The following is a 13,471-nucleotide window of genomic DNA, read 5'->3' as shown; positions in this document are numbered from 1 at the left end:
TCTTTGTTTTCTTTCTTTTCAAAAGATCACTTTTATTTTTAAAAATCTCACAAGTCATTAGCAATGAGTTCATTCTCATTGCAAACAACACAGTGGGATACGAAGAACAACCAACCCCCACCCCCACGCCCCTGCCCTCCCAGAGGTGTCCACAGTGTGACGAGACGCCTTCCAGACTGCTCTGTACAAACGGATTCACTAGACGTACAGGGACATGTATATATAATTTTTCAATAAACAGGACCATCATATTTGTGTCATTCTGTGACTAGCTTTTTTTTTTTTTTACTTAATGATGCATCTTGACAGTGTTTTTCTGTCCCTATATATAGATCTACTTAAATCTGGTTAACAAGCTGCAAACTTCTCCATTGTACAGAAATATCATCATGGCAATAATAAGTATTCTTATTCTTTGTACTCTTCCAGGGCAGTTGAATTAGCTGGTCTCCTCTTTTCACAATACATTGCAGTTCTCAGGGCGGGTCAAGACCCTCTTTGGTTTCCTTGTAGTTCTCCCCTTCTCTCCTGGCCCTCACTCCCAACTCCCTCCCCACAAGGGTCTGGAATGCTCTGGTTCTTGAACACTGGCTGCAACAGGCTCCCCAGGAGAGGGAAGAAAGCACACAGGGGCCCAGGTTTGTTGAAGGAGAGGACAAGCCTTAGGGCCTCTGGGTTTTTTACCTTGTTCCCAGGGGGTTCTGATACCTGCTGCTTTAATGTCCTTCACAGGTGTCACTGAATGCACAGAGCCCTTGCAAACTTAGCCTGTACACATTTTTGTGTTTGTGTTAAAATTGTATTGAGTTATAAATATTTCTGTTTCTCACCCCCACCCCCCACCATTTTCAACTCAACGTTATGGCTTTAAGTTTTAGTAGGAACAGCTAGTTGATTGATTCCAAATGGAACACAGCATCCATGCCCTACGTCCCCGCACATAACATACCCATCTCCTAGGGAACAGGCACTAGGTGCCTCCAGCACCTGCTGCCTCGACTTCCTCTTTCATTTCTGCTTGATTTAAAGTAAAGGGAGGAAAGGGTATTATGGGTTTCCTCCCTGCAAATGTGCCCCAGAGGCCTCTTTCTAGGTTGTCTCCCATTGAGGAAGCTCAGGGAAGAGGGGTGTAAGAGAGCACTGGACTGGGAGTCAGGGGTTCCAGGTTCTAATTCTGACTCTCCATATCTCACTCTGCTACCTCTTGAGATGTCACCTTCCCTACTGTGATCCTCCTCTGTAAAAGGAAAAGCCAGGGTAGGTGAAGGTGATTGTTGTTTTATTTAGGGTAGACTGACTGCTCTAACAAAACAATTAAAAATATATCATGGTCCCGATGCAAGAGACATATATTCCTGGCTCATGTAGATGGTCTGTATTAGTCTCCAAAGGTTGCTGTAACAAATATCCCCAGACGTGGTGGCTTTAAACAACAGATATTAATTCTCTCCAAGTTCTAGAGGCAAGAAGTATGAAACCAAGGTGTCAGCAGGGCCATGCCCCCTCCGAAGTCTCTGAGGGAGATGCCTTGGTGGCTTCTTCCAGCTTCTGGGGACTCCTGGCGCTCCTAAGGCAGCCTACTCCCAATCTCTGCCTACAGTGTTTTCACATGGCCTTCTCTAGCTCTGTTTCTCCTCTCAGTATCTCTTATAAAACACTTGTCAGTGGCTCTAGGCCCTGCCCTGATAATCCAGGATGATCTCATTTTGACAGCTTTAACTTAATCACATCTGTAAATACCCTTTCTTCAAATAAGGTCACATTCGGAGGTAGGCTTTTACTTGGACATATCTTTTTTGGGGCCACCATTCATGATCCAACGCAGACAAGTTGGGGTGTTGAGGGACCTAGAATGACACAGGTTCTACTACCTTCAACACATGGTTTCTGATGACACCCAGAACATGGTGAAGCTGAGCCAGCTGGAGGGAAGAAAGCACAGGGAGAGGAAGGATGGGAAGTGTTGAGGGTGGGGCCTAGAGGTGGAGCCTCCCCTTTGCCCACATCCCTTTGGCCAGAATTCAGTCACATGGCCACAACGAGGTGCAAAGCAGCCTGTGAAGTGGCGCCTTCCCTGTAATTTTCTTGTTGATTTGCAGTTCATTTTCATCTGAGTTCTTTATATCAGGAAAATAGCTCTTTCCGATCTGTTACCTGTATTTCTAATCTGTCTGGCTTGGAAATTTGGGTTAGCCAAATCCAGCCTGCTCCCAGATTTTTTTTTTTATTCCCAGCTTTTATAAAGGCTACAAATAAATATTAGGTCACATTTATCAAAAATGACTCAGATGTTTCTTTCTATTGAATTGACCATAACATTTCTAAAGTTCTGCAATGGCCAACAGACCATAGGAAGACATTTCTTGAGGGTCCTGCTTGAAACCAACAGCTCCATCAAACTGCTAACCTCGAGTCAGGGCCAATGCTCCCAGTTTTTATAATGTCTGTGAACTAAGAATGACTTTCATATTTTTTTAAATTGGGAAAACATTTTGTGACATGTAAAAATTGTATGAGATGTGAATTTCCGTGTCCATAAACCACGATTGATGGGGTACAGTCACACTCATTCACTTACATATTGTCATACTACAACGGCAGAACTGAATAGTTGCTACAGAGCCTACATGGTCTGTAAAGCCAAAAACATTTACAGAAAATGTTTGCTGATCCTTGGCTTAGAGCGTGGACTCTGAATCCAGACCCCTTGGGTCTGTAACTGCCCTCACCACTTCACAAGCGTGACCTCCCTGGAGCTTAGCTTCCCTATCAATAAAACAAAGATGGGAACAGTACCAACCTTTTAGAGTCATGGTGGGATTAAATGGGTTGACATTCGAAAAGCACACAGAACAGTGCCCGCACGTCATCAGTACCACACGATTGTGAATTATAATATCCTCCATTAAAAAGAAATACTTAATTTTGGCATCTCCAAATACAACGGTTTTCCTCTTACGATTTGTGCTCCTGGGGTCTTATTGAAGAAGTTTTTCAGTATCCATGGGTCACAAAGATATTCTTTCATATTTTTCCTATTATCTTTATAGTAGTTCCATGCTTCTTTACCTAGAGTCCATCTTCATATACGGTGTATGTAAAAGTTGCAGTCATTTTTGTTTCCCCGCACAATCCCTCACTGATCCATCCTTGCCCCATGGCCTCGCGGCTCCCCTAATAATGGATCAGGTCCCTATGTGCACAGAGATCTGTTTCTGTTCTTCCTTGTAACTACCGTTCTTCCATCTGTATCTAGAGCTCTTCATGCTATGGTAATTACTAAGGCTAGAAGGTAAGCTCCCTGAGGGCAAGGCACAATATTTCATTCACCAGTGTGCCCCAAGTGTCCAGAAGAGTTTCTGGCACACAGCAGGTGCACTAAAAATATAGCGAAATGTCTTAATACCCGACAACCTGAACCAGAATTTATTTCACTACCTACCGCTGCTAAGAATTTGTTTTCCAAGAGATTATGTACCTGGGAACTCCTCTTCTTCCTGGACAGTATAGGGGTTCGAACACTTCAGCCAGATCAGGAGAACTATATGGATTTGGTTTCCTAGCTTTCAGGTGGCCCTGACTCAGACTGGCTCCCAAAGCAAGTGGAATTCCACATAGGAAACAAATGGAGGCTGTCCCTGCAAGTCCTTAAAGGTAGGGTCTCCCCAGCTCTCACTTCTATTGAGAGGCACCTCCTTCAGGAAGAATTACCCTCCCCTCCTCCACAAGCCTCACCCCACTCTTTCTTCTCTGCAGTCCAGCCCTCCCTGATCCCTCCTCCATCTCTATCCCTGTATCTTGAATGAACACCAAATGGATTCATCGCCAAATCCTCTTTCCCAGGGTAGAACCTGGCACACGGTGAGAACTTAAAAAAGATTGGTTGAATGGATGAATGTTGAAAACTACCAACTCGATTCTCATATGCAGTTTTTTAATCCAGTAGCCCTCAATTTTGGCTATACTTTGTAATCACCTGAAGAGCTTTAACAAGTGCCTGATGCATGGTTTGCACCCCCAAGAAAATTGCGATCTAATTGTTCTGAGGTGTCAGGATTTTAAAAATTTCCCTGAGTGATTCAAATATGCATTCCAGGTTGAGAACCTCTGGCTTATCCTGTCCTTGAAGCTACTGTTATCCTTTGCCTCAACCTCTCTGAGGCTAAGCAGTCTGGGTTGTAACATGGGATTAATTAAAATTATATACTTAAGGGCTTGCTACTTCAAATGAAATCCACGGACTCCAGACCTGCTGAATCAGGATCCACATTTCAGCAAGCTGCCCTGTGGATGTGTCTGCAGATGGAAGTAGAGGCACTGTTTTAGGGGATTTCGAAGACTGAGATAGGTAAGTATTATGATTATATAATGAATTTTATGTAATGATTGTGTAAGTTTGGCATGTAAGAGGCATGCGTTGAATGAACAGTCCTCCCAACAGTCCCTTGATTTAGGTGTGATTATTCCCATTTTACACGAGGAAATCAACGTTCGAATGATATTGGATACACAGGTGACACTGGTAATCACTAGGGACGTCGGGTATGTGAATATGTGTGCTGGAAAGCTCCGGAAACAAGAGCGCAGTTAGGAACCTCCTGAGTGATGGAGACCAGCGAGGTCCCTCACCCAGCCCGGAGCCCCGCTCCGCGACGCGGGGCAGCTGGACCCACGATCCCAGGCAGTAACATGGTTCTGCAGCCTTCGCATGTCGCTTACCGCCTCCACGATCCTCAGAGCCAAGCGTTGGCCACTTCAGCTGGATACAGGGAGGAATGGCCGCAACGGGGGCTTAAGAGGGGTTGCTCAAAATCACGGCATTGGATTGGGACCAGGAAAACAGGGTTTCGTTCTTTCCTCTCCAACTTAGACCTGGTAAGAACAGAACAACTTGTTCCAGCTCAGTGAGCTTATTTCTTCACCGGCAAAACGGCAAGAATACTGATATAATGTGTGAAACTCAAATGGGGTAGTGTGTGAAAGCCCTTTGGAACGAAACCCACGACGGGAATATGCATTTCCGGGTAGAAGCAGAAGTGACGCAGTCATTTTTCTTCAGCGCAATGGCGCGTTTCCTTAAGTTTGGCTGCTGCTGAACGCCGTAGATCTCGTGCAGTACAAACCCTTTGCCGGCTTCTCAGAGGCTTTTCATTAATTTTGAATGCAGCCACTCGCCGTAGAGCCTGTACTCTAGGCCTCTGAAGCTGACGTCGAGATCTGAACCAACGCTAGGACAGAAAGAGCATGCGCGAAGTGGCGCCGACAGCCTGCCCCTCGGCCAGACGTCGGCCGCGGGGACGCGCTCGCACGCCGGAAGAGGCGGGGCCAAACAGCCTTTATATATAGTATGCAGGGTGCGGCCTGATCTCTACCGGCGGCGCACGGCGACGTGATGGTACGTGTTCATGTGTGTGCTGGGTCTTTAGCTGGGGCGCTGGCGTGGCGGAATCCGCGGCGCATCTTCGCCATCGCTGCCTGGTCGGCTGCGGGGCTCAGCTCTAAGAACACGGTGGGCTTAGCAGGTGCTGAAGCCGGGCCTATTTCTCGAGAAAGATACGCGTGGAAGTTCGGTGTCGGCCCCTTTGGTCGACCTTGAAGGCTAAGTCCAGATATTCCAGCCCTGTTCGATTACATGGGTCATTTCTGGTCCTCTTGGCTATACCAATTTAAGTTCTAAGTAGGGGGACCTGGGCACTATGTTCAGCTCTTCGTAATCTTGCAAAAGAGGAGGCTGGCTGGAGTGGTGGGTACGATTAACCAAGGCCACTGCAATTCCCAAAAACTACACATGATGAACTTATTGACGGGCGGACAGAGAACTCTGTGCTGATTGTCAACGTTCTGATTGGGATCTAGTGTCCTGTGTCAGCCTGCCTTCTGATGGAGCTGGAGCCATTTGCTCTGTTGGATGACCCAGGGCCATTTTATATACCTGCATTGTTGTTCACGAATGGACAATAATAGCATAAGGATTTGTCTTAAAGTTTCAGCTCCAAATTAACTTGATCCTGGAAAAGTACCTAATCCAGGCTGTGAGCCTGAGTTTGGATGTTGGGTTAGGATCCAGCATGGCTGGGAGTCCCTTCAGGGTCTGGGCAACTGGGGACAAGAGAAGAATTTGGGTGATAAGTGTTGGTTGCTTTCTTGTAGTCCCACAGGAAGTTCTCTGCTCCCAGACATGGGTCTCTGGGCTTCTTGCCTCGGAAACGCAGTAGCCGGCACCGTGGGAAAGTGAAGAGCTTCCCCAAGGATGACTCTACCAAACCTGTCCACCTCACCGCCTTCTTGGGTTACAAGGCCGGCATGACCCACATTGTGCGGGAAGTCGACAGACCAGGATCCAGTACGTGTTTTCTCCAAGCCGTGGTGATAAGAAGCTGGAAATGGTTAGAGGGCAGACTTCAGAACAATGAATATTTCCATCTTATACATAAATCACTCTCCACTCTTTAGCAGGGGTTCAGTTGAAATCAGGAAGTATGATGGCGGTTTAGTTGCTAAGAGCCAGTGCTTAGAGAAATTGGTAGCTTTGGGAGAATGGAGTGGCCCAAGCTGAAGTAGAAACTTGTTCATACAAGAACAAGTTGATACCCGTGGGCCTCATCTAAAAGCTGGGATACCTAGTTTGTTGGTTATGGTGAATTTCAAAGTAGAAAAACAAAGGGAACATTGAACACTGGCTAGGGTTTAAAACACAGATGTGCAGCTGAGTGGAGAATGAACAGTCCTAGGAATTCAGGGTATGTGTGGCCCTCCTTCTGAGATAACGCTCTGATTTGATGCAAGTTGCTCCCATGGCCTGAACAGCCACTGCTATAAACCAGTTCCCCTTGGTCACACAAAATGCCCCATCCTTTGAGTTGTCAGGGACTTCAGGCTGATGACCTGGTTTCTTTGCAGAGGTAAACAAGAAGGAAGTTGTGGAGGCAGTGACCATTGTAGAGACGCCACCCATGGTGGTTGTAGGCATCGTGGGCTATGTGGAAACCCCTCGTGGCCTTCGAACCTTCAAGACAGTGTTTGCTGAGCATATCAGTGATGAATGCAAGAGGCGCTTCTACAAGAACTGGTAAGAGGGTGAAGCTGGGCAGATCTTAGGGTACGGGTTAGAAGAAAGGGGCCTCTGCAAGGAAGGAAGTGCTCTGGTCCAGGGCTAGTTGCCTCTTGATCAGAACAGTGCCTGGGGATAGATCGGCCTTGGAATGACCATTGGTGTTCTGAGCTGGAAGCAGTGCGCGTCCCTTGATTCATTCACTGTTCAGTTTAGTGGGTCTGGGTTGTTTTGGGGCTGAGGATAGAGTACTCCCTTGGTTACTGGAAGAAATTGAGAGCCAGGAGCAGTGTAATTCCACTGCCACTCCTCCTGCCTTGAGAGTGTGGTTCCACAAGAACTCCCTGGCTTGAATTGTCCATTTTCTCCCTCTATTCAGTTAATGGTATTCTCCCCAAGTTAAGAAGGGAGTTTTCTGATTTAAAAGGCTAAGTGGAGCCAGAATTGGTATCTTCTGAATGCTCATGACTGATATTAACCTTGTGGACCTCTGCTCAGTTCCGCTCGGCGCTGCCTGATGAGCTTCCTCCAGGCTCCTCTTGCCGGTGGAAAAGGCTCCTTAGAAGCCGGCAATGAGCCCCATCCCCTCGTGGTGCCAGTGTGCCTTCCGCTCACCTCTCCCTGGAGAGGTGATGAAGGCTTGGCCCCGGCCCCCTTCCCAACTCTGCTCTGCTCCTGAAGGCATAAATCTAAGAAGAAGGCCTTCACCAAGTACTGCAAGAAGTGGCAGGATGATGACGGCAAGAAACAGCTGGAGAAGGACTTCAGCAGCATGAAGAAGTACTGCCAGGTCATCCGCGTCATTGCGCATACCCAGGTGAGCATCCGTGGTGCTGTCCCAAAGGGCTTACGTGGACCATCCCTTCCTCTCCTGCCTTCGGAGACAAAACCTGAGCAATGGTGGATCTTGTGGCCTATTGGTACATCTTTGGAGTATTGGTTATCTTCTGGATTATCTTCTGGATTTTGTGCAGTTGTGGGATTCTGGGAAGAGTGAGACTTTTTTTTTCAGGTTCATTTTACTTAGTTTAGGAGATAGGCCAGTCAGCGGCCTGGGGTTGCTTGAAATTATACAGTGCCACAACCCAGCCACTGGCCTTCCTCAGGGCCAGGGTTCCTGGGGTACTTGGTTAAGGGCACACTGGTCTTTGCCTGAAAAGGCAGAGGTTTTTCATTTGCCAGTAGAGGGCACTGTTTCTCCATTGGCCATACTTAGGAAAATTCTTTCAACTGGTTGACTCGTGGTTAGCATTGTGAAGTGCCTCCCTGAAAGGACTTAAGAGTGAGGTGTTAGGCTTTCTGTGAGCCAATGAACCCCCTTGGTGCTTGGTACTTCTACTTTTGGGTCTAATTCCAGGTGGTTAGTTGTTACCCTGTGTCCCCATCACTGCCCTGAGTTGTCTGCTCAGCTGTGAAGTAGGCATTCCCTTGCTCTGTTCCACTACTGAAGAAAAGTTTTATTGGGTGATGCTGGGTATATCTTTAAAGACTTATGCTTCGGTGCATTTCCTAGTTTAATCTTTGAAGCTTGACTCACTAAGGTCCTCACGTATAAGTGGCTTAGTAATAGAGCCAGGACAGCCAAGTAAAGCTAGGGCTTCCACAGCGGAGCTGTCAGGCAGGGTTGGTGTTTCATTGAAGGTGCTCATGGTAGGGGATCAGGCAGGATTGTATTCAGGTGTAGGGAATAGAGCTGTAGTGAGAAAGGTCCTTTGATCTTTTGTTAAAGAGGTTCAGAGTGGCTTGTTTAGAGTTAGCTTGTGTTTTTGACATCAGAGTATATAACCCGGATCCAAATCTTCCAGAGCTTGAAACTTCATTCATCTCTCCCTTCCAGATGCGCCTGCTTCCTCTGCGCCAGAAAAAGGCCCACCTGATGGAGATCCAGGTGAATGGAGGCACTGTGGCTGAGAAACTGGACTGGGCCCGTGAGAGGCTGGAGCAGCAGGTGCCTGTGAGCCAAGTGTTCGGGCAAGATGAGATGATCGACGTTATCGGGGTGACCAAGGGCAAGGGCTACAAAGGTGAGCTTCACAGGGGCCCATGTCGCTATGATTGGTTAGCCTCAGGAACGGGTCGTGGGCCCAGCTGTTCAGTGATGAGGCTGTGGAATGAGCGCCAGGCATGGCGCCCGATTCAGACTGAGGAAACATTCCATGCTGCCTTCCTTCTGAGAATAGCTCTGTGGTTACATGCCGGGGCTAGTGTCTGGGGCTGGGGCCCTCTGCCATGAACTGAATCATACATCTGACTCTTGTTTGCAGCTTACTGTAGATAGCAAAAGAGAATTTAGGGCTAGCCCCTGTGGTGGGGAACAAATGCTGGTTTGCTGCTTCCCCAAGGCCTCTGCTGCTTTCCTAATTTAGAATTTAGGTCAAAGCAAGTAGTATTCAAGTTGGTAGAAATGAGGGGAGAGGTCATGGGGATTTGAGGGTGACACTCAGATTAGATACCTCCCCAGATGTACTTTATTCTTTTGTGATTGTGGTTTTACTCACAGCAGAAGGGCCAGCTGGGTGAGTGCCAGGTTCCTCTGGGTACAGATGTCCCCATAACGCATGTTGTGTGTGTTCCAGGTGTTACCAGCCGCTGGCACACCAAGAAGCTGCCTCGCAAGACCCACCGAGGGCTGCGCAAGGTGGCCTGTATTGGGGCATGGCATCCTGCCCGTGTAGCCTTTTCTGTGGCTCGTGCTGGACAGAAAGGCTATCACCATCGCACTGAGATCAACAAGAAGGTGAGGAGTGTCAGCTGTGCTTCCTGGGGCTCAGGAAGGTAACCCTAGGCATCAGGTGGACCTCGAGTTTTTGGAAGTCACTTGCTTCGTACAATGCCTATCATCACCTTATACGAAGGCGAATAATTTGGCTTTTTTTCCCCCTCTGCTCTGTCCTTGGGGTGCCCACCTTGTTACTTGGACTGTGGTCACAGCTGCTTTCCCAAACCCTACTCTTGCAGGCAGGCCAGCCCAGTGTGGGTTGGCTTTGACCCTGCCCCCAACCCACCTACTTTTTGAAGTTCATGCAAGTTCTTCTTTTTCAGATCTACAAGATTGGCCAGGGCTACCTCATCAAGGACGGCAAACTGATCAAAAACAATGCCTCCACTGATTATGATCTGTCTGACAAGAGCATCAACCCTCTGGTAAGGAATGGCGGGGTGCTGCAACCCTCCTCTGGCAGACATCCCCTCTCCCATTCCCCTGAAGCCTGCAGGTCTTAATGAATTGCCTATGGGTGGGGATTGAGGTGCTGCCAGGGCCTGGGTGATCGATCCATGGGATGTTTGCAGGGCCTGACAAGTTCCTTGGATGGCCTGCAGGGCCCTGGTCCAGTGTGGGTTGGTGTTGAGGTGACTCTTCCTCCTAACCTGACAGGCGTTACGTCACCTGTCTCCAGCTCATATTCTTGTTTACCCTTTGATCTTGTTTTTTTCCTCAGGGTGGTTTTGTCCATTATGGTGAGGTGACCAATGACTTTGTCATGCTGAAAGGCTGTGTGGTGGGGACCAAGAAGCGGGTACTCACCCTCCGCAAGGTGAGCCTGGGGCCCTCTGGGTGGGTGGCACATGCTCTCTTAGCAGCCCATACACCTGCCAATCAGATGACTGAGGAGCATGGCCAGACACATAGGGCCTTGCCTTCTTGGGGGATTTAAGGGGGTGGGAACATAGCCACTGTTAACACTAGCTTTCAAAGTTCTGAGAGGAGATAATACCCAGTTTGGCCCACTAGACAAATTCCCTGTCTGCTTGGTCCATCTCAGGGAGCTGGGTTTCATCAGGCCTCACTCATGCCAGGAGAGCACTTTACTCCAGGGATAGGCCCGCTTTTGCCCCTAGAGTCAATCACATGGCTTCTCAGATAGGGGTAATTGATGCTGAGAAAGGCCCGGCTCCTCACCTGTCCGTTTTTTTCCCCACAGTCCTTGCTGGTGCAGACCAAACGCCGGGCCCTGGAGAAGATTGACCTCAAGTTCATCGACACCACCTCCAAGTTTGGCCATGGCCGCTTCCAGACCATGGAAGAGAAGAAGGCGTTCATGGTGAGCACCCCTACTTGCCCTCAGCCTGAGGTTGGGGTGGCTATCATTATCTGTCAGCCTGTTCCCCTCCCTGCCTCTGCCCCCCCACTACTCTCTTACTTCGGGGAAGTTGGTGCAGGAAGACCAGCACTTGGGCTGGGAGGAGCCTGGGGGTGGTCCTCGTAAGGGGAGTCTTGGTCCCAGCTGGGAACTCGAGGGTATTGGTCTGGCTGTCTCTGCTGCTAACCTTAATCACCGCCTCTCTCCACAGGGACCACTTAAGAAAGACCGAATTGCAAAGGAAGAAGGAGCTTAATGTTAGGAACAGATTGTGTAGCTGGTGCGATCTCAATAAAAGATTTATCAATTCATGTCTACACCTTTTGTTCAGGGAAGCAGCCCGGGACTGGGAGGGTGGAAGTTGCACTCACAAACCACCATCAGCTGTGGGTTGTGCCTCATGGAGGGAGCCCTATGCTATGAACATAAGCCTACCTTTTTTAAGGCCTTCCCCACTGACCTAGCAAGAGTGACACTGGGATGGGGTGGGGTGGCTGCCAAGCCTGGGGCTGTCCCTGGGCTTGAAAGGCAATGTGGATCAGCAAGATTGGTGCAGATGTGCAAGGGTAAGATGGCTGGGCCTCTGCTGTACAGGTTGGCTCTCTTTGAACAGCTGGAATGCAACGTGCAGAGGTGATGAGAAGGCAATGAAGTGCCTTTGGTTAGCACAGCAGGACTACTGTATATGCAGATAATCCAGTGCAAGCAGGTCCCAGCTGAGGCCTGACTAGGTCCTGTAGCCTGCACCCAAGTTTTTGGGCCTTGGTTGAGAAGACGTAGTGGGAGGTAGTTAATATGGGCTCCTAGCTTTCCCGGATCTTGCAGAGTCCATTGTGACACCTGTGCAAGTGAGAAAGGGTCTGTTGTCACAGGTGGCAGCAGGGCATCTGATTCTCTACCTTCTGTGAGCTCTAGGGGACGAGTTGTCCATTATGGGTTGGGGGTCTGCCTGTTTCCAGTACTACTTAATTGGCTTTGCTGGGCTCCAGGGTGGTAGGTGAGGGCAGGCTTGGGCTCATCCTGGTCTGTCTGCTGACCCAAATGGCATGGCTTCTTGACTCCAAGATTCCCTCCTGTTCAGTAAGCTGTTGGCTTTGCCACCTTTAGGCTCAAGGTGTTTTCTCACTTGCCTTATTCCCCGGTCCCAGTTTGAATCTAACCTCCATTCACCACTGCCTGTGACTGGCTGGTCTTCTGCCCCTCTGAGCTGCTTGAAGCTGGGGTCCACCACAGCTGAAGTACTCGGGGCAAGCCAGATGGTGATCTCGGTTCACCTGAGGCGGGGAGAGGAGGGCTGAGGATGTGTGTGAAGCACATGGTAACTTTCAAGGAATGTCAATGCAGCTGAGGAGTTGGCCTGTTGCTCTTCTGGGAGTAGGAATGAGGTAAGCTCTTAAGTCCAAGGTCTTGGGGCCTGGAGAGTGTGGTTCCAGAGGGGGTACTTCAGGGGACCTCAGCTTGGGGTCCTCCATCAGTCTCTGTCCACCCAGCCCCTTTGCTGCCAGGCTCTAGCAAGCTCAGCACGGGGCTGTAGGAGAACCTCCGTGCTTGCAGCTCTCTGATGGAGGACCCCAGGGGCCGCTGCTCCCACGCGTGGCTCTGCACCCTGCTTCTGGAGGGGCCGCAGCTGCACTTCAGGCCCCAGTCGCCAGGGGGTGAGAGTGCACAGCTCCTGGCTGGACCACAGTTCAGCAGACCTGGGCGCTGAGTTCTCTCCAGGGGTGGGGAGTATCCCCTTTGTAGGATCTCCGTGGATGCCTCGCAGCTCTGGGAACTAGGGTGTAGCCTCTTTGACCCGGGAAAGGATGGCTTGGAGGGAGGCGGGACCAGCGTTAGCCTGGAATCCAGACTGAACCCAAGCTCCGGATGCCTGGCTTGGGCTCTGCCTCTTGGGGAGACTCTGGCAGTCTGCCCTGGTAGGCAGAATGTGGTGGGATTCCCTGAGCTGGGCAAGGGACCCTTCCTGTCCCCACCTTATCCTGTGTCGGCCTCTGTTGGGCCTCCCTGAGCCTTACGCGGGCCCTGGACCCCGGCTCTGCCCAGTTGTAGGTATGACCAGATAACCCTGGGGATCTGGATTCCAGAGGACATAGGCCCCCTAGGGGCAGAAGAGGGTAGTGCGCCTGCTTCCAGGCTGAGAACCCACACACAAGCCGACACTGAAGATGCGCCCACAGTCCCCAGGTGGTGGCTGGCACTGCACCCGTCTCTGTCCCTGCATGTGTGGCCTGGGCACAGAAGCCCTGTCCGGGGGCAGGCTTATTTGGCAAGGGTCTGAGCCCTTGGCTGCTGACTGTCCTGTCGTCCCCACCCTCCCCGTCTCTTGCTGTGGCCCTGG

The 13,471-nt window shown here is 49.8% G+C and overlaps 1 protein-coding gene and 4 non-coding genes across 5 annotated transcripts; 4 read left to right on the top strand and 1 right to left on the bottom strand.

Annotated features, from left to right (window-relative positions):
- Positions 1 to 2,286: 2,286 nt before the first annotated feature.
- Positions 2,287 to 2,423, bottom strand: LOC143643055 (small nucleolar RNA SNORA2/SNORA34 family). The gene has a single exon (XR_013156097.1). It is a non-coding gene; the product is annotated as a small nucleolar RNA SNORA2/SNORA34 family (small nucleolar RNA).
- Positions 2,424 to 5,262: 2,839 nt separating this feature from the next.
- Positions 5,263 to 11,444, top strand: RPL3 (ribosomal protein L3). Its single transcript, XM_077168867.1, has 10 exons — positions 5,263 to 5,395; positions 6,151 to 6,343; positions 6,901 to 7,069; positions 7,733 to 7,868; positions 8,889 to 9,075; positions 9,628 to 9,788; positions 10,094 to 10,195; positions 10,492 to 10,587; positions 10,975 to 11,094; positions 11,345 to 11,444. The coding sequence occupies exons 1-10, from the start codon at positions 5,393 to 5,395 to the stop codon at positions 11,387 to 11,389; spliced, it is 1,212 nt and encodes a 403-aa protein (XP_077024982.1). The 5' UTR covers positions 5,263 to 5,392; the 3' UTR covers positions 11,390 to 11,444.
- LOC143643046 (small nucleolar RNA SNORD43) lies at positions 5,784 to 5,848 on the top strand. The gene has a single exon (XR_013156087.1). It is a non-coding gene; the product is annotated as a small nucleolar RNA SNORD43 (small nucleolar RNA).
- On the top strand, positions 7,678 to 7,732 carry LOC143643065 (small nucleolar RNA U82P). The gene has a single exon (XR_013156106.1). It is a non-coding gene; the product is annotated as a small nucleolar RNA U82P (small nucleolar RNA).
- LOC143643062 (small nucleolar RNA U83B) lies at positions 9,139 to 9,232 on the top strand. Its single transcript, XR_013156103.1, has one exon. It is a non-coding gene; the product is annotated as a small nucleolar RNA U83B (small nucleolar RNA).
- Positions 11,445 to 13,471: the final 2,027 nt, after the last annotated feature.

Source organism: Tamandua tetradactyla, chromosome 7, assembly GCF_023851605.1.
Source record: "Tamandua tetradactyla isolate mTamTet1 chromosome 7, mTamTet1.pri, whole genome shotgun sequence".
NCBI classification, from domain to species: domain Eukaryota; kingdom Metazoa; phylum Chordata; class Mammalia; order Pilosa; family Myrmecophagidae; genus Tamandua; species Tamandua tetradactyla.
Note: the sequence above shows the minus strand (reverse complement) of the source record. Positions and strands in the feature narration are given on the sequence as shown.

Bases quoted from the DNA above. Each gene is read 5' to 3' on its own strand.
- RPL3 (XM_077168867.1), top strand. The intron at 7,070-7,732 runs GTAAGAGGGTGA...CTGCTCCTGAAG, and splicing joins AGGCGCTTCTACAAGAACTG to GCATAAATCTAAGAAGAAGG. The intron at 11,095-11,344 runs GTGAGCACCCCT...CTCTCTCCACAG, and splicing joins AAGAGAAGAAGGCGTTCATG to GGACCACTTAAGAAAGACCG.